Genomic DNA, 26,289 nt, shown 5'->3' on the forward strand with positions numbered 1-26,289 from the left:
CTGGATATTATACAATAAAGAGTTTATTGTAGAAATTAGATCTTACATAATTTTAAGAGCAGCTGGGAGAGGAAGGTCCAGACTAGAGATATGGAGAATCAGAAGAAAGTCACTTATGAGCATCCCTGATGCAATGAGATGCACAGATAAGGTAAAGTTTGCAGAAAAATCTGCAAAGCCAGGTGCTCCTACCTTCTCAAGTGGGAGCATGAAGCAGAGCCAGTGGGGAGGTTAATGGAAGAGTTTTGTATCTGTGTTAAGTGGTGGCTTGGGAACACTGATATGCATTATATCCAACAATCAGGAAAAAGAGATGAACACCAAGCAATGGAGAGGAAGAACAATCTGCAACCTGACAGTAATCACCACAGGGAAGAGTGAGAACTAGCTGGCACCCATGCACCTATCTTTCACTGTATCTAACCATGATGACCAACCATATCACAAAAACACATAGGAATAAAATTGGGGGAACAGTTCCAGTTTACCAAGTTGACACAATGCAAGGCTACCAAATATGTAAAGCTCGATATTTTCCTTGTGGAAAGATTTAAAAAATTTTTAATTTCTTTAATGAGTTTAGGACTATTCAGGTTTTCTGTTTCTTTCTCTGTCAGTTTTGGTAAGCTGATTTTTTTTTTCTAAGCAATTATCCATTGGATTAAATTTGAGATTTTATTCCCACAAAATTATTCATACTATTCTCTTATTCTTTAAATTGTTACCATGTCTGTAGTTTTATGCCCTTTTCATTCATAACATTAGTTGTTTATTCTCTCTTTTTTTCTGATTAATATTGTTGTATATTTGTTAAACTTTTTAAAACCACTGACTTTTGGCTTTTTTAATCCTCGTTTTTTTCCTATTTAATTAATTTCTCCTCTTATCTTTATGAAATCTTTGGTTATACTGTCTTTGGATTTATTCCACTTTTTTTTAGCTTCTTCAGTGGAGTGCTTCTTAGCTCATTAATTTTCTATTTTTTCCTTTATAAGGATATAAAGCTATAAAATTCCCTCTCAGTGCCAGTTTAGTTATATTCCATTCATTGTGGTGTGTAGAATTTTCACAATTGTTCAGCTCTGCGTATTTTCTAATTTCCATTATGATTTCTCCTTTGGCTCATAAGTTATTTGGAAATGTTTAATTATCACTTTATTATTAACTCTAACTTAATTTCATTATGGTCAGAGAATATGGTCTATATCACTAAATTCGTGTGGTCCCCAGAAACTTATTGAAGCTACATTATTAATTAGCACATATTAATTCTCATGAAGTTATATGTTCACTATATATATCCAATTATAATTACTGTACTTTAAAGTCTTCTATATCCTTACTAATGTTTTTGTCTTCCAAGTTTATTAATTACCAAGAGTAGTATGATAAAATCTACTGTGATTCTATTTTCTTCAATACTTCTGATAAGTTGTTAATACATTTTTTGCTTTATATATTTGAGGATGGGTATTATGTGTATATGATTATAGAATTGTAGTATATTTCTGGAAAAATAAACATTTTATCATTATGAAGTAATTTCTTATCTCTAATAATGTATTTTATTATTCATCTTCACTTCCCTTCAACTTTGGATATAATCTTTAAGAACCAGTAAAATGAATAGAATATCTGCCCCACTAATTTCTGTAGATTGGATGTGAGAATTAATGAGGTCAAATAAGATAAGGAATATAAAAATTAGAAGTCATAATGCAAATGTAAGATATAATTCTGGAGAAAAATATTTTAATTCCACACATTCAAAGACTTTTTAATAGTGCAAACTATCATACATATCCACATTTATAAGACTAGGTAGGCTTAAATGCGATTTGGATATAAATGGTTTAAAAGCTCAATCACAGCCCAGTCATTACCATACTTCTTTAGGTGGTATTTCCTTACCATTGAGGCAACAGGTGGAAATACTAATAAAAGCAGGTGATGATAGTGAGAAATTTTGGAAAGTTGCTATTGACAGAGATCACGTGGTTCTAGAACTCTAATTACATATTCTCTTACCTATCATTAGAAGCCACCACCTGTGTCTTTTGTGCCACTGTCTCCAATTATAACAAATTAATATGTATTTAAAATTAATGTCCACATTTGACAGGGTATTTCTACTTGGCTTAACAGCTGGCAACAAATGTTAGAGCTAGAATATACAGACAAAGGGGTTATTCTCATAACACATGGTGTATTAATTACTTTTGGGATTATGAAAGTCAACTGAGATTTTCAGAACCCTTATGTGGTTTCTCAAATGCATCCTCTGCTTATAAGCATTCCGCCTTTAAAAAATAGATAAAAATGAAAACAAAACAAAACAAAAACTTTCCCAGCTCTACATAGGAATAGATGAACTGCACACTGTTGTCTGATACTAACACGGTCATTAATTAATGGTCTCATTAATTTTCTTTATCCAATGCATAAAACTTGATGAATAATCGACCAACATACCCCAAACATATATGTCTGAGGTAGTCATTTTAACGTAAAAAATAAATTGAATGGTTAATCTGTCATGATATTTGTGTACAATGCCCCTTGAAATTCTGACCCAGGGGATTAGGGCTCTGCTCTTTGCCCCATCTTCATGTGCCACTTGCCTGGATTCGAAGCAGTACAAACAAGTTTACCATAGTGTAAGCTAATACTATTGAAACAGTGGTCTTAAAAGGGGGCAAAATAATAACATGATTTAATTTTATGGTAAGCATGTACATGCATCATTTCACTTCAAAGCACAACAATCTTATGACAACAGTAATGTTATTCTCCCCATTGTAGAGATGAGGAAATTGAAGTTTAGAGAGATTCAGTAGTTTGAACAAGGTAACAAAGCTAGTAAGCGATACAATGGGATTTAAATCCAGTCCTGTGGACTTCAGAGACCATCTTCTTAACGACTATATTATGTATTGTCATTATATACATAGTGACACCACCTCACCTATGTGGAATTGATGTATCTGCATTCTGAGAATGTAGCCTAGAACAGTAAGGAAAAAATAAAAGGATGCAATATGCCAAAAGTCTAAGGGCTAAATTTATATACTTTACTCACTAAATGTTCTTAAACTTGCCTTCAATATACATTTATTCTCACTTTTGGTTACAATGCTAACTTTCTCGGTTATCTGAACACAAGTTTACAAAACAGAAGCAATAAGGAAGGTGACGAGGAGCTTGCAGGGAAGGTAATTGATAGAGACATGAGAGTTGACAGCTTGAAAGTCTATAAGAAAAGTAAAATATTTGGACTCAAGAACCTTTAATATACAGTAAAGGAGCTCTGATCATCACAAAACGGTAGCATTTTATTATGGCTGATGTGTAATGAAGCTCTTATGTTGTCAAGAAAATGTATACTTATGCTTGATGTGTTTTATAAAATGATAGATATACTTATGCTCAACATGTTTTATACAATGATAGAGAAAGTTATCCTGGACTAATAAAAGAACATTGGGTGTTTAAAGCAGTAAGGCTTTGAGTATCTCAATACCTCAGAGGTAGTAATAACATCTCAGTTTGTATTGGTATTTGCTGTGACTTTAAGTTGTTTTCACACAAAGGATGATTCATTTTAGAGCTAAAGAAACCAAGGTGCATACACTTGACTCACTGTCCAAAATGATTCCCTAAATGTTCTCAATAGCAACAGTTTTACTATACTTTCATTATTCTGGCAGATTAATGATATAAATGAAAAATAGGAACCCAAATAACTCAGGCACTAACGTGGGATTTATAACTCTTAGTTTAGAATGCATCCTAGTAACTGTTTGGAAGATGGTGGTGGAGTAGGAGGACCCTACACTCACCCCGTCCCATGAGTACAACTAGATAAATATGAAATCATCCTAAATACACCAGAAGAGGGCCTGAAGACAGGTAGAACAAACCTCACAACTAAAGGTAGAGAAGAAGTCACATCAAAGAAGATAAGAAGTGCAAAGATGGGCTTGGAAAAGAAACAGATAATGGCTGCTGTTGGAGGTGGGGAGCATAGTCATAGAGAGGGGTAAGAGACAGACTAGCACACAGAAGAGCACATGGGGAAAAGGAATCTCCGTATCAAATGGCTTAGAAAGCAAGAGGAGCCAAATTCATGAGTTCTTGCAACCAGCATCAGTTGAAACCTGGAGTTTTAAAGGTCACCATGCTTGCTTCTGGGAGAGCTTGGAGAGCATTGAGTCTGCTCTTGGAGAAAAGGCAGGAAAACACCTCAGGAACATACAGCATGGAAACAGTGATCCGAAGAGCACCTCGGGCACACAGTGGGGATATTATTCACTCATCTTGAAGCACATCCCAGAGAGACAGCACTCATGGAGAGACCTCTAAGGGAACACAGAAACTGGCAGGTGCCGTGTCCCTCCTCCACCCCTCAGCATAAATACAGAGCCACTTGTGGGAACCAGCACAGCACTGACACTCACTACCTAACTTGCTTACTGACAAGCCCCAACCCCTGTGGAGCTGCCACTCTCAGTTGTGCTTGCCTCAGTCCCAGGACAGTGGATCCCCTCTACCAGAAGCCCAGCCCAAAGCCCTGTTCAAACCACCTCCTGACCTGGGGATTTTTCAGAGCCTCAGTTACAGTGGTGGTAGTGACAAGTCTCATTTCACAAACAGACCAGAGCAAACTTAGTTAAAATGTGCCACGTGCAGGCCAGGGACCAAACACTGTTCATAACAGGCAAAGAGCGGCTCTGCAGTCAACTGGTCTAAAAGATAAAGCAGCCAGGACAAAATAGCAGAGCACACATGGCACCCACTGGAGACACTCCAGGAAACACCAGGTCCTGGGAAGCAGGGGCACTGCAGGATCTCTTCTTCATAAGGCCATTGCCCTCAAGGATAGGAGAGGTAGCTGACTTTCCTAACATGTAGCAACAGGCATAGAGACTTAGACTAAATGAAAAGACAGAAATTTATCCCAAATGAAAGAACAGGACAAAACCATGACCAGAGATCTAAGTGAAACATATGTAAGTGACATGCCTGATACAGAATTTAAAGTAATGATCATAAGGATACTCACTGGACTTGAAAAAAGAGTGGAGGACATGAGTGAGACTCTTACCACAGAGATAAGGAATACTATAGCAGAGATAAAGGGCACAATAAACAAAATGAGAAACATGCCCAATAGAATGAACAGCAGTCTGAAAGAAGCAGAAGAATGGAGAAACATCTATCATGCAAATGAATACCTAAAGACAGTCAGAGTAGCAATACTTACATTGCACAAAGTAGACTTTAAAACAAAGATGATAACAAGAGACAAAGAAGGGCACTATATAATAATAAAGCGGATAATACAATAAGAAGATACAACAATTGTAAATATTTATGCACCTAACATGAAACACCCAAATGCATTAAACAGTTACATCAATGGACAGATTATCTAAACAGAAAATCAATGAGGAAACAATGGCTTTGAATGACACACTATAACAGATGGATTTAACAGATATATTCAGAACATTCCATCGTAAAGCAGCAAATACACATTCTTTTCAAGTGCACATGAAACATTCTCCAGAATAGATCACATATTAGCCCACAAAACAAGCCTTAACAAATTCAGATCAAAGTCATACCATGCATATTTTCGGACCATAACACTATGAAACTATAAGTCAACCACAAGAAAAAAATCTGGAAAGACCACAAATACATGGAAGTTAAACAGCATGCTAAACAATGAATGAGTCAACCAGGAAATAAAAGAAGAAATAAAAAGGTACATGGAAACAAATGAAAATGAAAATACAATTGTCCAAAACCTCTAGGATGTGGCCAAAACAGCTCTGAGAGGGAAGTCTAGAGCAAGACAGGCCTACTTCAAAAAGCAAGAAGCTTAGCCTTACATCTAAAGAAACTAGGAAAAGAACAATAAACAAAACCTAAAACAAGCAGAGGGAAGGAAATAAACATTAGAGCAGAAATAAATGATAAAGAAACTAAAAAACAATAGAACAGGTCAATGAAACCAGGAATTGGTTCTTGAAAAGATCAATAAAATTGATAAACTTCTGGGCAGACTTATCATGAAAAAAGAGAAAGGGTTCAAATAAATAAAATCACAATGAGAAAAGAGAAATAACAATCAACACCACAGAAACTCAATTATAAGAGAATATTATGAAAAACTATGTGCCAACAAATTGCAAACCTAGAAGAAATGGATAAATTCTTAGAAACATATAAACTACCAAGACAGAAACAAGAAGAAATAGAAAATTTAAACAGATCAATTAATTACCAGCAACGAAACTGAGGCAGTAATCAAAAAACTCCCAACAAACAAAAGTCCAGAACCAGATGGCTTTGCAGGCAAATTCTACCAAACATTTAAGAAAAGTTAATACCGATTCTTCTCAAACTATTCCAAAATATAGGAAAGGAAGTAAAACTTCCAAATTCATTCTAAGAGGCCAGCATTACCCTGATACCAAAACCAGATGAAGAAACCACTAAAAAAAGAAAACTATATGTCAATATTCCTGATGAACATAGATGCAAAAATTCTCAACAAAATACTAGTAAATTGAATCCAACAATACATTAAAAAAAACCATTTACCACAACCAAGTAGGATTTATTTCTGGGTTGCAAGTGTGGTTCAATATTCACAAACCAATCAATATGATACATCATATCAATAAGAGAAAGGATAAGAACCATACAATAATTTCAATAGATGCAAAAAAAGCATTTGACAAAGTACAACAACCGCTCATGATAAAAACTCTCAACAAGTAGGTTTAGAGGGAACATGCATCAACATAATAAAGCCCATCTATGAAAATCCTGCAGTTAATATCATCCTAAATGGGGAGAAACTGAGAGCGTTTCTTCTACGGTCAGGAACAAGACAGGGATATCCACTCTCACCACTTTTATTCAACATAGTACTAGAAGTCCTAACCACAGCAATAAGACAACAAAAATAAAAGGCGTCCAAACTGGTAAGGAAGAAGTAAAACTTTCACTATTTGCAGATGACATGATACTATATAGAGTAAAACCTGAAAGACTGTCCACCAAAAACCTGCTAGAACTGATAACCGCATTTAGTAAAGTTGCAGTATACAAAATCAATGTGCAAAAATCTGTTGCATTTCTATACACTAATAATGAAGTAGCAGAAAAAGAGAAATTAAGAAAACAATCCCATTTACAATTGCACCAAAAATAATAAGATATGTAGGAATAAACCTAACCAAAGAGGTGGAAGACCTACTCTGAAAACTATAAAACACTGATGAAAAAACTCAAAGGCGACACAGAGAAATTGAAAGACATTCCATGTTTTTGGATGAGAAAAACAAATATTGTTAAAATGTCTATAGTACCTAAGGCAATCTACACATTTAATGCAACCCCTATCAAAATACCAACAGCATTTTTCACAGAGCTAGAACAGATAATCCTAAAATTTGTATGAAATCACAAAAGACCCCATATAGCTAAAGCAATCTTGAAAATGAAAAGCAAAGCTAGAGGCATCACAATTCCAGAATTTAATTTATATTACAAAGCCATAGTAATCAAAACAGTATGGTACCGGCACAAAAACAGACACATAGATGAACAGAACAGCCCAGAAATAAACCCACAGCTATATGGTTAATTATTCTTCAACAAAGCAGGAAAGAATGTCCAATGGGAAAAACACAGTCTCTTCAACAAAAGGTGCTGGGGAAACTGAACAGCAACATGCAAAAGAATGAAAGTGGATCAGTTTCTAACACCATACTCAAAGATAAATTCAAAATAGATTAAAGACCTAAATGTGAAACCCAAAACCATAAAAATCCTAGTACAGAGCACAGGCAGTAATATATCTGGCATTAGCTGTAGCAGCTTCTTTCTAGATATGTCTCCTGAGGCAAGGGAAATAAGAGCAAAAATAAACTATTGGGACTACATCAAAACTAAAAGGCTCTGGGGCACCTGAGTGATTCAGTCAGTTAAGAGTCTGACTCATGGTTTCAGCTCAGGTTATGATCTCATGGTTTGTGAGATCAAGCCCTGCATCAGGCTCCGCACTGATGGTGCAGAGCCTGCCTGGGATTCTCTCCCTATCACCCCTTTCTCTCTACCTGATCCCTGCTCACATGAGTTCTCTCTCAAAATAAATAAATAAAAACTTAAACAAAATAAAAATAAAAAGTTTCTTCTGCACAGCAAAGGAAACAATGAACAAAACTAAAAGGCAACTACAGAATGGGAGAAGATAATTGTAAATGACATATCCAATAAAGGCTTAGTATCCAAAACACATAAAGAACTTATAAAACTCAACACCCAAAAAACAAATAATTCATATAAAAAATGGGTAGAAGACATGAACAGACATTTCTCCAAAGAATACATACAGATGGTGAACAGACCCATGAAAAGATGTTCATCATCACTTACCATTAGGGAAATGCAAATCAAAACTACAATGAGATATGGCCGCACACCTGTCAAAATGGCTAAAATCAACAACAGAAGAAACAACAGGTGTTGGTGAGGATGTGGAGAAGAAGGACCCTTCGTGCACTGTTGGTGGGAATGTGAACTGGTGCAGCCACTCTGGAACACAGTATGGAGGTTCCTCAAAAACTTAAAAATAGAACTACTCTGATCCAGCAATCACACTACTGGGTATTTACCCAAAGAGTAAAAAAACACTAATTCAAAGGGATGCATGCACCCCTATGTTTATTGTAGGATTGTTTATAATAAACAAATTATGGAAGTCGCCCAAGTGTCCACCAACTAATGAATAGATAAAGACGATATGAGATACACACACACACACACACACACACACACACACACACACACACTGGAATATTATTCAGCCATAAAAAAGAATGAAATCTTGCCATTTGCAACAACATGGATGGAGCTAGAGAGTATAATGATAAGCAAAAAATCAGTCAGAGAAAGACAAATACCGTATGATTTCACTCATTTGTGGAATTAAAGAAACAAGACAAATGAGCAAAGAGGGGGGAAGGAAAGAGAGACAAATCAAGAATATACTCTTAAGTATAGAGAACAAACTGATGTTTGGAGGTGGTGGAGGGAAGGGTTAAATAGGTGGTGGGGATTAAGGAGTGCCTTTGTGATGAGGACAGAGTGATGTATGGAAGTGTTGAATCACTATATTGTACACCTGAAACTAACATAACACTGTATGTTTACTAACTGGAATTAGTAAAAAAAAAAAAAAAAAAAAAAAAAAAAGAATGCATCCTGCAGGCTTAATTGTTGAGTGGGCACATCTTCATTTTCTACTGGCCCACCAGAAATGGAATTGAATCATGCCAGAATGGCCAAATATTCACTGCAGAAGAAAAAAAATATATGACCACCAGTTAGGTGGTTTGTTTTGTAATTTATATGCTTCCTTAAAGTCTCTGTTTCACATATATGCATGATTAACATAATACTAAATGTTTTATCACATATTTTCCTATCGAGCTATATTGTTGCTAGCATATGGCTACTAGCTACAGAAGTCCTATGAAGTTCCAAATGGGGAAGTACTTTCTGCTTCAGGCATGTCCAAATTTGAAGAGCTCAAGATGAATCAATGCATAGAACTAGGGTTTCTCATTTAAAGATTTGAAAAAAGAAAGAAAAAGTAAAACAAAACAACATCTTGCCTATCACAGCTACTCAAATGACTAAGTATTTTCCTTTTCTTCCAAAATTATTTTTAAAGATTTATTATTTAGTGCTTTTAACACATTTTCAATTATCACACAATAATCATTTACTCATATGAAAATGATATGAGTTGGAAATCAAGGCTAAGAGGTGAAACTGGAACAATATGGTTTTAAAACAATATAGGGTACTAAGCCTTCATTAGATGCTAGAAAAAGAGGGCAGAAGGCTCATTTTATATGTAGTAGGCGACATTTAGTCAAATAGAATCACAATCAGGCATTGTGCCCAATGAGATCGTAAGAGTCAAGAAATAAAAATAGTCTGGGAAAAAATGCAAATCAAACATCTTAGATGAAAATGCTCTTTTCTAAACATAAGTTTTTAAAATAGGATATTTCTGGTAGAAAAGTGGAACCACAAGAAAAGAAGCCATCTCTTCATGGTGACTTGTTGATTAAAGAACAAGAAGTACATTTTTTCTTTAATCTGACCAGGGAGCCAATGTTACAGCCTGGTTCAGGACTTCACATGCTCCCAATTTATGAAGAATCAGGTTCACTGAAAACCTTGAAGGAAACAAGGGTTTTCTGGTTCAAAGGTAATGTTATGTTATGAGCTACGGTGGTCTCATGTCATCTCTTTAGTTATCATTGAAATCCTAAAAGAGATAGTAAAAATTTTTAAAAATGTATACTCTATACCTTTAAAGCTTCAGAAATGCTCACTTTTGGAAGAGAAATAGGATTCACACTTAGGAATATAATTTCCTCATAATTGGGAACATTCTGAGTATTGTTTTCTGAGGTCATTTCACTCATTAGGAAAAAAAAAATAGATCTTATGATCCTTCAGGGTATTGGCTGTCAATTAAAGCAAAACTTAATACGGAGTACAGAAAAATCTGAATTAACTGGAAGAGGGATCATACTGAACAATTATCTAAGTTACCCTCCTCACCACCAAATCTTTACCAAAATATCTAAGTATCTACCCAAAGAGTTGTGCTTCAGCTCCTTTTTATTCTGACTTCCGGTATAACCAAAGTCTAAGGAGTTGAAGAGAAACACAAGAAAAGATAAGCAAACGGATTAGCTAATGCATTAACAGAATAATCCAAAAGCCTAAACAGTCTACACTTACTGTATCAGGTTGTATAATGGTAGTAACAATGTCTTAGCTACAAGAATGAGATTTAATTAGAAAACGTTGTGTAGTTTTACTTTATAAAGTTACAATGATAGATTTCAAAATTATTTTTAGAAGTGTAAAAATAGGAAGCTTGGCAAATCACTTTGGTTCAACTCTAATATCCCTTAGACTATAATTTATTGCTTAACCAAGAATACAATAAGATGTTTATGTTTATAATGATTTTATTTAAATAATTAGTAGAGATTGATTGTTCAAAATGAAAATAAATCTGGAAATTTGCTTACAATCTCATATTTGAAAAAGGTAAAAATTCTGTGCAAACGCATGAAGGAAAAATTTACCATTTTCATTGAAAAAAATTCCATGGGGAAAGGATAGCAATGCTTGAGAAACACCGATGTCTCTTGGGTAATGTTTTAAAATAAAATATTTTCATTCAAAGATTTTAAAAGAGAAAACATAAGCCAACTAATTCTGAAGAAATCAGATTCTCAGTTGGTACATTTTTTGATTTGGTTTTAAAATTTCATTCTGTGAGATTACCAGCATGGACCACACCAATGATAAGTTAAATGCCCACAATGTATCATACCAGTAATTTTAATATTCTAATCATCTTATGAGATTGAGCCAAATGTTCTGTCCAGATAAAAGGAATTACCTTACAACTGACCGAGCCAGTGTGTTTGCCTACTTTAACCCCAGATTTCTTCTGGGGCTGCAGAGAAAAAAAATATCTATCTGCATTGACTATTGAAGACAACACAGTGTACCAAGCACTATGTACTTTGGTTTCTAATGAGTTACCTAGTGATTCTCACTGTGACTCTTACTTGAAAATCTGCAGCGGACTGCTTGGAGGAAGAAACAAAAGCACAACTACCTATTTGTCTCCAGGATACTGAGTAGGTGATTAGTGGCAGAGATTGTGAAACCAAAATCTGTATTTTCTCTATACTTTTTGAAGTGAAATATTACTGTCTATCAATACAGTTTATACCTCTTGACCTTCCTTTCAATTCCAGTGTTCACTGAGTCAGCTTCTTTTGGTGTGGTAGATCTGAGGCCCTTTGTTGCAATATGGGGTTTGCTGACAAGAGAGATTGTGACTTCTCAACCCCCAGAGCAATGGGCTGTGCCTCACAGGAAGGGAGATGAAAACCCCACTGCATTCTGTGGGGACCAGAGCCTTTATCACTGGATGGTGGAATGCAGCAGCCTTGCTCTCCGCCCATGTACACCTGGGGTTCATTTCTCCGTGATGGCAGTTGCACTGACCCTATACAAAAGGAAAAAGGAATTTTAGGATTCACATCATTCACAATATCCAGCAAGAGAGGCCCTAATAATAGTGATTGGAGAGTAGGCCTAAAAGATGAGGCACAAAATGAATCCATTCTCAGACTACCTGGATCCAATATTTTTAAAATTTGGTTGGATGAGACAAATCAAAGGCAATACTACCTGACATTCCATTTTAACTTTCTCTGTGCACTTCTCTCCCCATCTGGGAGACTTGAGAACAGAGGCCAGATTTTAAATGCACTTGCATGCCTATGCCCTAGCATGGCACTTGGCCCCTAGCACAGTGCTAACTTAACCTGCACCAACTGATGTTGGTTGAGGTCAATGAACATGGTTCCATGGATCCACCACCAGCACAGCCTGTATTTTAATGGTTTTTCCAGGAGCAGAGAAGGAATTGGCTCAGAGCCAGTCTCAATCTTTTATCTCATTCTCCACTCTATTTCCTTACTGCGGATCTCTTTGTGCACTTTCACCACATATATTTATGAGACAGCTGGACATGATTGGGGGGTGTGATCACTCATACTGGGAGACAGCTTTATGAATGGCCCACAGAGAATGGGTCAAACTGCAGTAGAGTGAGCAAAAAGGGAGACATTTTAATCTCTTTCTGTGTACTCAGCTAACCAAGTTCTTAGTTCTTTCTTGAGTTTAACCATACCTTGGTCAAATCACTGTGCTACTGATTAACTGGCAAAATTATACGTACCTTGACAGTGAATTACTTATGCAATAAAGAATTTGATGCTTTTACCTCCTCAAGAAAAAGTAATATGTAACTACAAGGTACTCCATTACTTTCTAATAATGTTAGTAATAACAACAAAACCCAAGTAATGTTTGAAAATGCTAAATGTGTTCATTACACAAGTAACAACACTAATAACAGTTTATATGTAAAACTATATTTACTATAATTTTAATATTCAATTCTTAAGTGTACCATAATATCCAGGGCTTTCCTCAAGGAAAAAAAGTTTTACTGAATTTGGGTTACATGACAATACATGTATGAGACAGAAGTGTAGAGTGAGTTTTTCAAAACAAGAATCCCATGTTCTCTCCATATGGATATCTGAAGAGGAGAGTATGGTAACAAGCATATTTACAAAAAGCAAATGTCAAAAAATATAAGTAGAGTTGAAGCCCCTCTCAGCAGAGAAACTTTATGTTGGCTCAAAGTTTCTTTGAACCTTTCTAACAGCGTAGGATTCAAAACATGTTCAACTTTGCCCCCTGAATTATGAAATAAAACTGACATCTGAGACCCATGCCCAAGATGTCATAATGCAACCCTTGGCAAAAGTATTATTTTAAAGGGTGTCTAACTCCATTTCCACGTGAAGCAGACTGAGTTCCAGAGAAGCCTGAGAACCTGGGTTGATTTTATGGCCCCTCTCCCAGTAGCCATGGACTTCACAGATGGCCAGGCATCTGGCTGAGGGCTAGCTCCTGAGAAGACTTGAACACTCCCAAATCCCCAGGAGGACCCCCAGATCAATTTGAATTCAGAAGAACCTTCCTAGTAGAACACAGAACACATTTTCTTGGAGCCATTTATAATTTCACCGGAACTACACCTACAGCTACCAATACAGATCCCAAACCCCAAGAATGACCTCAAAACCCACTTAATTCAAGTAAGGAGTCACTCATTGTGTGCTTGCTCCAAGTGATCTAGCAGACTGGTATGTGACCAGAGTTTTGAGCAAACGTGCTAACCTCACATAAGATAGGAATCCAATCCAAACACATTTCTCTAAGTTCTAGGGCATTCCAATACAACCCAGCTGCTTGCATAGCTTATACAGCTTAACCATTGTTTTTGTGCTTCTTTGAGACTTTCACATTAAGGAAAACATTCAGGATCCAAGTAAAGATAGCCATTCACCTGTCTCCCGAGAGGAAAACTGGCTAACATCTGCTGCCTCACTGTCCTTGAGGGCCATAGATTGACTTCCATTCCTGAGATTTTGGTGTTCCTTTATAACCACAAACTGCAGAGAATACAAGAGAGGGAAGGAGAGAGAGGACATTGCTATAATTCACAAATTATCTCAACATACATTAAACCAAAGTCTATGGCTTCGTTATGTTCATCCTATGGAATGTGAAAGTTGAAAGGCCCTGCCAAATTTATTGCTCTTGCTAATGGAAAATTCAGGAGCCATACTACTCTACTCATACATACTAGCCATTTAATAGAGAATACTCTATTAAAGCAACTAGGCACTACCAATGGCTTTAGTGAAGAATCTATTCTAATTCTGGAATCCCAACTTTTGGGTCATGGATCCCAAGGATACCACTGTTTTATTTTAAGCAATCCAAGAATCCATAGTGTTCTAACCATTGCCCAAGAGCCAAATAAGATCTCATATGTGTATGTGATCCAATGTGTTCAAATATGTGTATGTGTTTAGTTTATAAAATTCATTTAAACCTGTTACCAAGTTCTAAGGAATTTGAGGTCATTAATGGGTAATAATAACTAATAGTAGAACTACTATTTTTCAGGGATCCACCAAATGCTTCTTCATAGTTGAAGAGCTTGGGAACAAGAATTCTAAAAGGCAGGCCCAGAAAAATCCAGCATTTCTCTTTGGTCAAAAAATTGATTATTTTGTCCTTATGGTATTATCCACAATTGACTGGGCACTTGCGATGCAGGCTAACCAGAGTTCACTGGCTCACATTCACACTAGATAGATTAGCTATTAAAATAGATCAATAAAAAAAATAGATCAAGGGGTGTTTGTGTGGCTCAGCCGGTTGAGCATCCGACTTCGGCTCAGGTCATGATCTCACAGCTTGTGAGTTTGAGCCCCATGTCAAGCTCTGTGCTGACAGCTCAGGGCCTGGAGCCTGCTTCAGATTGTGTCTCTCCTTCTTGCTTTCTGTCCCTCTCCTGCTCATGCTCTCTCTCTCTCTCAAAAATAAATAAACATTAAAATAAAGAATTGGTCACACACACACACACACACACACACAAAGATCGATGATAAAATTAAAGAAAATAAGTTATCTCATGTGGAGGACAAAGGATGTAATTTGCAAGTCCTTCCTCACCAGTGAGTAACTCAGCAGAGGGACTGCCCCAAGATTTTAGCTGATCATGCTCTGCTGGCTCAGAAATGGGCTTTCTACAGAAACGAGCCCAGACTCAGAAATACAATGAGGAAAAGGGAACAAAAAAACCTCCCTGCTAATATTTCCCTTTGAGAAAAGTATAGGAAGAATAATGAGTAGGGAGAGAAATGTTGGTGAATCCCATGAACATGTGTTTTCATTTTCTTATTTTCCACAGTGCTAATTATCCTTCACTGCTTTCTCTTCATTAATGGTCTCTCTGTAGCAATATATTGCAAAAGCACTACATGACCCACTGTTTAAGGGCGCATACTCATTATTTCTGACTGAAGTCAAAATCCAGTCCTCTGCACTGCAAATTTTCCAGCCACATGTGTTTCTTCCAGAAGAACATAAGCCCTAGAATTCTGGGCTGAGCTGGGGAAGGCAGCTGATAGAACCAGATTCGGTTCTGCTCCTTCTCCTGCTAGTTCAGATGCTCAGCTCTCTCTCACTCCCACTAATATCTACAGCAGCAGTTGGTGTCGATGACAATTACAGCAGACAGGATGGCTAGGGGGACAGAGCTCAGCAGCCTGAGACCTCCTAGTATAGCTCTTAGCCAACAAGTTGCTCATAACAGTGGCAAGTGTTTTTGATTTTTTAAAAACTAGATAGAGATTGTTTCTCTCACTCTTCCATGATTTCAACAACATGAATTAAACTTGCTACCCAAAACCTGAATGAAATACCATCTAGACCAACATATGCAATAATGGTCATTTAGAAGTCTGCATAGTCATGAGGTCTCAAAGAACTGAGGACATTCTATAGGTAAGTCCACCCAGAAGCACACACTTATTAAATCTGGAGATACAGAAGTGGTCTCAGAGGCCACTGAATCCAAACGCCTCAGTGTCCTGAAGAGGAAACAGGAGTTAAATGACTTGCTGAAGATTAGACAGCCAATTACTAGGAGGGTAAAGCTAGACTTCACATTGCTTACTTTGTTTGTGTACTCAAGTTTCAGCCAGAAAATAAGTATACACTGAATGCCTATAAGAAGCAGGGACAATGATCACCTGTTAGGTAAAATTGTGGCCATGAGAGAGCTATTCTCTGGGAAAGCACAGTGAAGTGAAGGTGGGGGAGTGGGGAAATGGTGTGGGAATGGAGGCAATCTCCACCCTTCCGTAATATCTTCCTAATAATTTTTTCCCTATTCGCCCGCAGGTTTCAATCCCACCCCATGGATCTGCCACATATTCCAGCCTTATCTGCAATGTATACAACAAATATTGCCAGCAGTACACTAAACTAGTCAAGTTACTCTGACAGGTGTCTGGAAATGGAAATTCCAACAGTTTTAAGAGAGCTGAGCCTATCCCAAACTTGTCGTGTACTGTTCCAAGATCAACTGCTGAAGTGGGTGATTTATGAAGCATTTTGAACTTCCCAATCATTATGCTTTTAGGAAAATGTGTAGATTTTAAAAAAAGAAAGAAAGAAAAGAAAATGTGTAGATTTGCCAGATAAAATATAGGACACCGAGTTAAATTTGAATTTAAATTTAACATTCAGTGCTAAGTATGAATTTAACTAGGTATCCTATATTTTTATTTGCTAAGTCTGGCAACAATTTTGCTGCTGAATTTTACAGATTTAAAAATGTATGTGAAGAAAAGAAATATTAAGAAAATTAGAGCATCAGCTGTATTTCAATAAATAAATAAATACATAAATAATAAACATCTACAGTGAGAAACCAGAAGAAGAAAGAAGATTAAAAAAAAAAAAGAAAATGAGAGCATAATCTTGGGTTTTTAAGACATCCATTTGAAAGAGATTACATAAAAATTGGGAAAGACTTTTAACATCACCCATAAAAGTATAAGTTATAGAAAGAAGGTACATGACAGAAAAAAATAATGAGAAAAAAATGAACCAGGATCCATATGAAGCCAATTTCTTGCTTCATGTCCTTCGGTCACATTACCCAAGGTTGGGGACAAGAGGCCATCCCTGCCTCGCTGTCTGTAGGCCTACTAACTTCTCTGCTCGACTCTTCATAAGGATTCTTCAAATTTTTTGATGGTAGCTTCTTAGTTCTGCAATAAAGCCAAAATGTGAGACAATTTCAAAACAAAACACAACCAGAACCCTTTTAGCGATGGTCAGGGACAACCGCTTTTGCTACTGAAACATAGGTACTTACAATGTATGAGAGAGAAGAAATATTAAGAAAGCTAGGAGCATAACTTGGGGTTTTTAAGGTATTCTTTTCTCTGGAACTTTCCAGATGATATTTCATTTTTTCCAAGGTTCTCTGAGATGTTGTGGGCCAGGGGGCAGGGAGCCATGCATTCATTCACTCATGTGTACATACTGACTACTAACTATATCCCAGGTACTACCCTAGTACTGGGGATAAAGAAGTGGAGAAACAACAGCAAAGTCTCTACCTTAATGGACTTACAATTTGGGCGGCAGGGAGTGTCTATGGAAATAATATCACGGCAACTATGACACAGGCTATGTTAGCTCCATTTTATAAGTGAAGCCAGTGGGACTAGAAGATAGCAGTGACTCATGCAAGGCACACAGCTACCAAAGGCAACTTAGGAGTTGGGTCACAATGACACAAAACCTAGGCCTCTTCCATTGGCCTGGCGCCCTCTGCTGCTCAAAAGCATCAATGCAAGGACACACAGTGGAGAACCCAAGAGAATACTATCCCATACTTGCCAAGCTAGGAAACAGAATAGGTCTCTCGCCTCCAAATCTAGCTTTATAAACACTTATTTGTTTGACAAACATGAAGCACAAAGTCTATAGAAGGCATGGTGTCATGCACTGAGGGGAAGGGAAGTTAAGGGAGGGAGATCTAATATTAAGCTGCGATCCCTGTCTCCAAAGCAGTAGCCTCTAGAGGCAGAGAGATGGGTACATAATGTATTGAACAGCCATTTAACACAAGGCAATGAAGGAAATGTTATGGCAAAGATCACTAGCCAGCTCAAGATTCTGAAACAGTGCTGCTGTCTTGGGCAGGTGGCAGCTAAGTCCCTCTAAGGAGTGTGACCATCTATCAAATAGGCCTGCCTGGACATCTGATCAAGAGTAGTAAGGAAGGTAGGCACTCCTATGAAAACCATTCTAGAAACTGTGAGTTCAGTGTGACAGATGGTACTGGGTGGTGGTATGGGCTGTTACTGTTTTTAATCAAAGGCATCAAGGAAAATATTGAAGCAAGTGGATAATAGAAGCAGTTCCAAGTTGCAAAGTAACAAAGTTATAGGTTGTGACAGAAGTCTTCCTGTTGATTTTCTTACAAGGGGGTCCTTCCAAGAAATCAAGCTTTATGAAGTAATATTACAACATTTAAAAAATTACTTAGTTCCACAAACAAACTTTTGAGAGATATACCAAAGAGTGTTAAGTGCTCAATCTAGACAAGACATGCAAGGGGTAATACAAAAGGAGGAAATAACTGATTATAACTCTTTAAAGAAAATCATTCAGGGGCACCAGGTGGCTCAGTCGGTTAAGCATCCAACTAGGCTCAGGTCATGATCTCACAGTTTGTGAGTTCAAGCCCCATCTTGGGCTGTGTGCTTACATCTCAGACCCTGGAGTCTGCTTCAGATTATTCTGTGTCTCCCTCACTCTCTGTGCCCTTCCCCTGCTCACACTCTGTCTCTCTCTCAAAAAATAAACAATATAAAAAAATTTAAAGAAAATCATTCAACATGCCTAAGATCTGTACTTACTGGTATACTTTAGTGACATGACAATATTTAGACAAGCAGTTTTAATTTGATCTTCTCAGAATCAATATAGCAGAGTACAAATGCAGTCAAACACATAGCTGAAAATTTGGGTTATCAGTTCCACTGACCAGAACTATTAAGTAAGTAATCATAGATTTGCTCAGAAAGAACTTTGCAGCTCTGGATGCATTCCAGTAAAAAGTAAAAGAAGGCGTTCTGATGAGTTTGTTTTTTTTGTGTGAAGAAATAGTTCTTATCACTTTTGACTTAGGTAAATGGGGGTCAGAAGCCAAAAATGTTCTTATTTGTATATAAAGTCTACACAGACCAGCTGAGCTGGTCTTTGAGTTCTAAGTCCAAAAAGCCAGCAATCTGACACTAGCTTTCAACCCAGAGCTCTGAAGAACATCAACAGAACATAAAACTTATTTACTATGTCATAGCCCATAGAATAAGAAAAAATACTTAATAATTATAGCACACATGAACTTGAGTTTCTTGTTTCCATTTTTTCTACACTATTTGCCAAGCATCTACTTTTCTTTCGGCATTCTGTCCAATGGAATAAATCTTGATTATTCGATATTCTTTCCACAAATCCAGTACCAGGCTAAAAAGTGAAATGGTTATTGTTGGCACTCTGAATTACAAATTTCAAGTTTGTGCTTGAGAATCTTGTCTCTCAAGATGTAAATAAAAGGGTTTAGAACATGTTAGTCTTTAGGGGAAGATTACAGTTCCTAAAAAAATCATCATCTTAATAACATATAGTGTTTATTAAGTCCTATATGCTAGTTCTACACTAAACTCTTTAGTTAAATTAATTCAATTAATTTTACAATAACTCTTGAGATAAGTACTGTTCTTTGCTTCCATTTTATAGCAAAGGAAATTAATGAATACAAAGGTTTTAGATAACATGCCTGATGTTACTTAAGCATGACAGAGACTTATACCTGTGCAGTCTGACTCTTAGAGCCCATACTGTTAGCCACAACACTAAGATATAGCAGGATCTCAGACAAGCACATCTTGGATGACATTCTGAAATTCTCCACAATGCATGACACTAGCCTCCTGAATGGTTGTGTAGCGCTGGTAAACGTGATTGGATTTTTATCTGCAGATGGTGGGATAGGTATTTCCTACATTCCCAGAGAACTGGGACCGTTAAATGAGACTTAGGCTCTTTAGCCATATAATGATGAAACTGAATTAGATAAAAAGTCCTCTTTACCCCAAACGCGTTTTGACTCAATAGTTTTGTACAGCAGAAACTACAATAGCACATAAAATGCTTTTCGACATTGATGATGGTGGAGGATGATGTCATTTTTTAAGAAAATGGAAAATAATGGGGGCACCTGGGTAGCTCAGTCAGTGGAGCATCTGACTTCAGCTCAGTTCATGATTTCGCTGTTTGTGGGTTCCAGCCCCATGTCAGGCTCTGTGCTGACAGTTCAGAGCTGGAACCTGCTTCAGATTCTATGTCTCCCTCTCTCTGGCCCTCCCCCGCTCACACTCTGTCTCTCTCTCTCTCTCTCTCAAAAAATAAACATTTTTTTAAAAAAAACTTTTGATGGAAAATAAGCAAACAATGTGATACCTATTCCTTCACCTTAATGTAGCATCATTTTTTTAATTAAACGTATAAATATTTTTGTTCCACAGTTTTTAAGTTTCACCTTGAAATTACTCAAAAAACAAAACTGAAGGAACTTCTGGGTGAGGGAAAATACTGATTCTCTTGAACAGAAGTAATAATTTGCAGAAAATCGACTCAGTGGAAGACAGCCATGAGAAATTAATTACGTAGCCTATGGGGGGAAGCATGTGATGCTAAGAGAAAAAAGTGGAATGTAAAAATGCATTATGCTCAGTTAACAGCCCCATAAACAACAAAGATACATTGACAAAGACTGGAGTGGAACAAGGAAAAGTAAAACCACTGATGTTTCAGAGCAGTGAAATCCTGAGAAATTTCTTGTTGTCTTTTATTGTTAACGACACCTTTTAAATAAATGTAGCAAGTCTGTAACAAAAGTTCATCTCAGGGAGGCAGGCATTCTCCTGGGAGGAGCAAGAAAGAGGTTGTAACGGAGGGGCCCAGGGGGCTCAGTCAGTTGAGCTCAGGTTTGGGCACCGGTCACAGGTTCATGGGATCAAGCCCCTCATGGGGCTCTGTGCTGACAGCGCAGAGCCTGCTGGGGACTCCTTCCCTCTCCCTCTCTCTCTGCCCCTCCCCCGCATGCACACGCGCGCTCACGTGCTCTCTCCCTGTCTAATAAATAAACAAACACTAAAAAAAAGGAAGTGCCAATGGATAGAAAAGGTCACCTGTAGCAGTGCGCCCCCCACAGCCCCAGCAGCAGCAGCAAGACGAGCGCCACCACGCAGACGGCCACCACAGTGACTTGCCGCTGTCTCCCTTGGCCAGCGTGGCGCAGTTCCCATTTCAAGTCCCGGTGCTGACATCGCTCCCCAACATAGCCAAAAACACAGCTGAAACAACACACAAACAGAGGTCAGCAGTAAGCCCTGGCCAAAAACACTTAGAGTTTTCAGATTCGATATCCAGCTGTCTTTCAACCTCTGCATTTCCAGGCTCAGCTCTTTAGAAGCATATGGAAAATCCATCAGGGGTCAGTTGAAAGCACTCTGATTTACACGTTAATGCGGCATGGACTTCCCCCTTTAGTCTGTTTGCCCTGGGATGGATGGGGGATTATTTGCATACCGCCTCTATAAGACATTGCAGAACATTGATTAAAGATCAGCTTCTGTTAGGCTAAAATCCTGAGGAGCTACCTTTAAGACCAACACAAAGCAACTCTGCCCTAAGAGCCAAGAGAGTTTTTAAACAAATGTTTGGCTAGATTGCAGTGAGTGGAGGTCAAAGGAAGGAAGAATTTGAAGGCAGGGCCCCTCACTTGAGACCAGGCTTATAAAAGAATGTGTAGCCTCTGAACAGGAAGTACAGCCTAGTCAGCTGAGGAAACATTTCTTTCTTTTTACAATTTTTTTAATGTTTACTTATTTTTGAGAGAGAGACAGAGAGACAGAGCGTGAGCAGGGGAGGGGCAGAGAGAGAAAGGGAGACACAGAATCCAAAGCAGGCTCCAGGCTCTGAGCTGTCAGCACAGAGCCAAACATGGGGCTCAAACTCACAGAGTCCAAGATCATGATGACCTGAGCTGAAGTCAGATGCTTAACTGCCTGAGCCACCCAGGCGCCCTGCTTTCTTTTTTAAAAAATCACTACTCAAGAGAAAAGGTCTTAGTGACAACATGTGAACTTTTGTCTACTTTCTTCAAGGGAGAAAAAAACTAAACGGAGGAAAAGGGGCATGCAGGGGCAGTATTTCATTAGTGAAACTGTAACTAGCATTACCAGCCACCAATATGCTTGTCAACCTTTTAGACAAAAGTAAATGAAACAATGCTGCCATCTACTGGGAATGTATACTTCCAGAAATTATGGGATCTTGGGTACAACAACTATATTCTATTACTCTTTGCAACGGCATAAACTTTAAAAAATATCCTATTAAACATTTTGAGATACCCACTTGTTAGGAATTTCTTCCTCCCTTGGCCCTGGATCAACTATCTATTATGTCCATATTGTCCATATCATATGAAGGAATGAATACACAGGGAATTGGTACTGGTCCTCATGATGGGAAGAGACAGTATGGAAAAAGCATTGGATGGAGCTCCAGAAGATCTAGACCCTAGGCCAAGCTCTACCTCGAGTTGGTCACAAGAGCACTGGAAAGTCACTTTCAGAGAGAGAGGGAAAGGAACTCGCATTTGTTAAGTATCCATGTGTCTGACACTGTGCTAGGCACTTTTACTCATTTTACTTTCAATAGCAAATTCCCATTTTATAGATGAGAAAAATGAGACTCAAAGGCGGTAAGTAACTTACACCAGGTCATACAGCTAATGAATGGCAGGGATTTTGTTTGTTTGTTTGTTTGTTTGTTTGTTTAGTAGAGCTGACACACAATGTGACATTAGTTTCAGGTGTACAACATGGTGATTTGACAAGTTTATATGTTTGTTGTGCTCACCACAAGTGTAGCTACAATCTGTCACCATATATCACTATTACAACATCAGTGACTATATTCCTTATGTTGTGCCTTTTATTCCTGTGACTTATTTATTCCATAACTGGAAGCCTGTGTCCCCCCATTTCCTTTCACCCATTTTGCCCAACCCCTCCATCTCCCTCCCTTCTTGCAGCCATCAGTTTGTTCTCTGTATTTATAGGTCCGATTCTGCTTTTTGTTTACTCATTTTTTTTAGATTCCACATAGGAGTGAAATTATATGGTATTTGTCTTTCTCAGTCTGACTTACTTCACTTAGTAGAGCATACTCTAGGTCCATCCATGTTTTCTCAAATGGCACATCTCATCCTTTTTGTGGCTGTGTCATATTCCATCACGTGAGCGCGCACACACACACACACACACACACACATACACACACACACACACACACACACACACACACACCACATCTTTCTTATCCATTCATCTATTACTGGACACTTAGTTTGCATCTATACCTAGGCTATAATAAATAATTCTTGCAATAGACGTAGAGGTGCATATATATTTTTTGAATTAGTGCTTTCATTTTCTTTGGGTAAATACCCAATAGTGGAATTATTGGATCATATGGTATTTCTATTTTTGATTTTGGGGGGAAATTGCATACAGTTTTCCACAGTGGCTGTACCAATTTATATTTCCACCAACACTGTATGAGAGCTTCTCTTTCTCCACATCCTTGCCAATATTTGTTACTTTCTGTCTTTTTGATTTTAGCCAGTGAATGGCAAGTTTGATCTAAATGGTTTTCTGATGTCAGAGCCAGTGTTCTGCTGCATTGGGCTACTCCCAAAAAGGTTTTTTGAGCTGTCTGCAGCTCTGAAAAGCTAGTCTTCTAGAGGCACCTGGGTGGTTCAGTTGGTTACGCATCTGACTTTGGCTCACGTCATGATCTCACACTTTGTGAGTTCAAGGCTTGTGTTGTGCTCTGTGTTGACAGCTCAGAGCCTGGAGCCTGCTTCAGTTTCTGTGTCTCTCTCTCTCTCTGCCCCTCCCCCCCCCCATGCTCTTCTTCTGAAAAATGAATAAACCTTAAAAAAATTAAAAAATTTTAAAAAAGAGAGAGAGAGAGAGAGAGAAGCTATTCTTCTAGAATGGACCATGAAAGAGAGGATAGGATCTGAGTGTAGTAAGTATAAAGGACCATCAAATTACTCCATGCTTTCCTGGATACTGTTTTAACTCTAGCTATCTTTGGTTATAGTCCTTTACTACCAATGCCTAACAGCCTCTTTTAAACTGTTGGATATTAACCTCAGAGATTTTAGGGTCTCAAGGAATATGCCAATCACATGGGCAAGAGTGCTGGGGAGCCAAGGCAAGCTGTAATATCGACGCCTTTCTGGGCTGTATGAGGCCCAGAGCAGTCAGTTAGCATTTCACATGGATGAGCCACCCACTACTAGTTCTTTGGGTTATTAACTAGTCCTGTTAAACCAAGCAAAAGATTCCTGGGTTTATTTATTCAAATAAATTTGAACCTGAGTTCATTTGTTTAAATAATTTTAAGAAATTCTGGACTGAAAAAAGGTTCACAAGACTTTTTCACATTGTGGTGTAATATGATCAAGAACTGAGGGCTAGAGTGTGTAGCATTTCCCAAACTGACTTGACCACACAACTTTTTTTCATGAAACATTTCACAGCACTGGAGTTGGGGGATCTTGATCTTGAGAAGACCTGGCCAGAAGGATGTGGGGTGGTTCAAAGCCAATACAGAGTAAACGAGGACCTCCACTTAGCTCAGGAGGCTTGGTCTTCTGAGACTCTCCACACCAGGGAATCTTTGAGGAAGACATGGGGTGTGGAGACATCAGTTCTCACATCCTCCGCACCCCCAGGGAACTAGGGGATCTCTGTATTGAGGGGAGTTTCCATCACCTGCGAGCAAGGACAGTAGAACAGCCCTTTCTAAACCTGCTCACAGTGTTAAGAACATTCTGCAGAATGATGCCCATGCAGTGTTTCTAATAAAAGTTAGACTGGTGCACACTTCTAGAGATGTGTTATTGTAGAATTTTTAAAAATACAAGGTGAGATCAGCAGGGCAAAAGGAGGAAAGGGTTCAATGTTTGATTAAACCACACTTTTATCAAATGTAGAATTCAAAAACAAAGTTGTGATCTAGATTAATGGGAACTCTGGTGATATTTTAAATATTGCTTTTGATTAAAGGTCCTCAAATGTGAGTGTTATCTCTAGTTTAATTGTCATTTTGTAGCAACCCATGTTTAAAACACTATCAGGGAATAAGATACTTTCATCAGGATTCAATGACAGAAAGAAAAGCAGCATACTAAAGAGTTGATTAATCATTTAATGAATTGATGCTATTGGGTCAAACGAAAATAATGTACTAAATGCAATACGTAATTGTGAAATACCTTTCACATTATTGTAATGTCTTTTATAATCTAAAAGTAAAGTATCATAGAGAAAAACAAACCGTGACCTAATAAATTTATCTCCGTAATTTCATTATTTTGGATAACAAGAAATTATGAACAAGTAAAAAAAAATGATTCTTATTAACAAAAATCAAGGATAACTACTGTGAACATTGGATTTATTTTAGAAAATTACAACATGCAAATATGAATATGAAAAGGCACCTGGGTGGCTCAGTTGGTTAAGCTTCTGACTCTTGATCTTGGCTCAGATCATGATCTCACAGTTCGTGGGTTGGAGCCCGTATCGGCCTCAACACTTAAGTGTGGAGCCTGCTTGGGAGTCTGATCTCTTTCCCTCTCCCTTTCTCTCTCTCTCTCTCTCTTTCTCTCTCTCTCTGATCCTCCCCCACTTGCTTGCATGCTCTCTCTCTCTCAAAATAAATAAACATAAAAATATGAATATGAAGGTAGAATTCTATGAGAATTGAGTCATTTTCACTATATTCATGAGCATTTTTCATTATTTTTGTCTAGCTGACACAATTTATAATGCAAGACCGTTCACTTTGTCACATGATATAACTTGTTCTTCTAACAATTTAGACTATGTTTCTGCTGATTACTATTCATAAAATAATAAAAGCCTTTAAGCTTATAGCATGTATTCATGAGGATCAGAATATTTTATCACGTCTTCCTCAGGCACAGAGAAAATCATCAATGAGTCAGGTGTCTAGCCATAGGAGACCTATTTATTTTTCAGTACCTATCAGTTC

The 26,289-nt window shown here is 37.7% G+C and overlaps 1 protein-coding gene across 4 annotated transcripts in view; it reads right to left on the reverse strand.

Annotated features, from left to right (window-relative positions):
* Positions 1-1,723: 1,723 nt before the first annotated feature.
* The window catches only part of EGF (epidermal growth factor), a 105,089-nt gene continuing 80,523 nt past the window's right edge, over positions 1,724-26,289 (reverse strand). Inside the window, exons 21-25 of one of the 4 annotated variants that reach the window (XM_042984035.1) lie at positions 21,339-21,503; positions 17,228-17,339; positions 14,054-14,159; positions 11,855-12,133; positions 1,724-4,283 (exon numbers count right to left, since the gene is read on the reverse strand). In XM_042984035.1, the coding sequence (XP_042839969.1) occupies positions 11,883-12,133; positions 14,054-14,159; positions 17,228-17,339; positions 21,339-21,503 (634 nt within the window). In that variant the 3' untranslated portion in view covers positions 1,724-4,283; positions 11,855-11,882. Of the gene's footprint in view, positions 4,284-10,379; positions 12,134-14,053; positions 14,160-17,227; positions 17,340-21,338; positions 21,504-26,289 lie in introns of those variants that run through there. The other 3 variants (XM_007098251.3, XM_007098254.3, XM_042984036.1) reach the window with 3 other exon arrangements.

The sequence above is a fragment of the Panthera tigris genome, chromosome B1 (genome assembly GCF_018350195.1).
Source record: "Panthera tigris isolate Pti1 chromosome B1, P.tigris_Pti1_mat1.1, whole genome shotgun sequence".
In the NCBI taxonomy this organism is placed as follows: domain Eukaryota; kingdom Metazoa; phylum Chordata; class Mammalia; order Carnivora; family Felidae; genus Panthera; species Panthera tigris.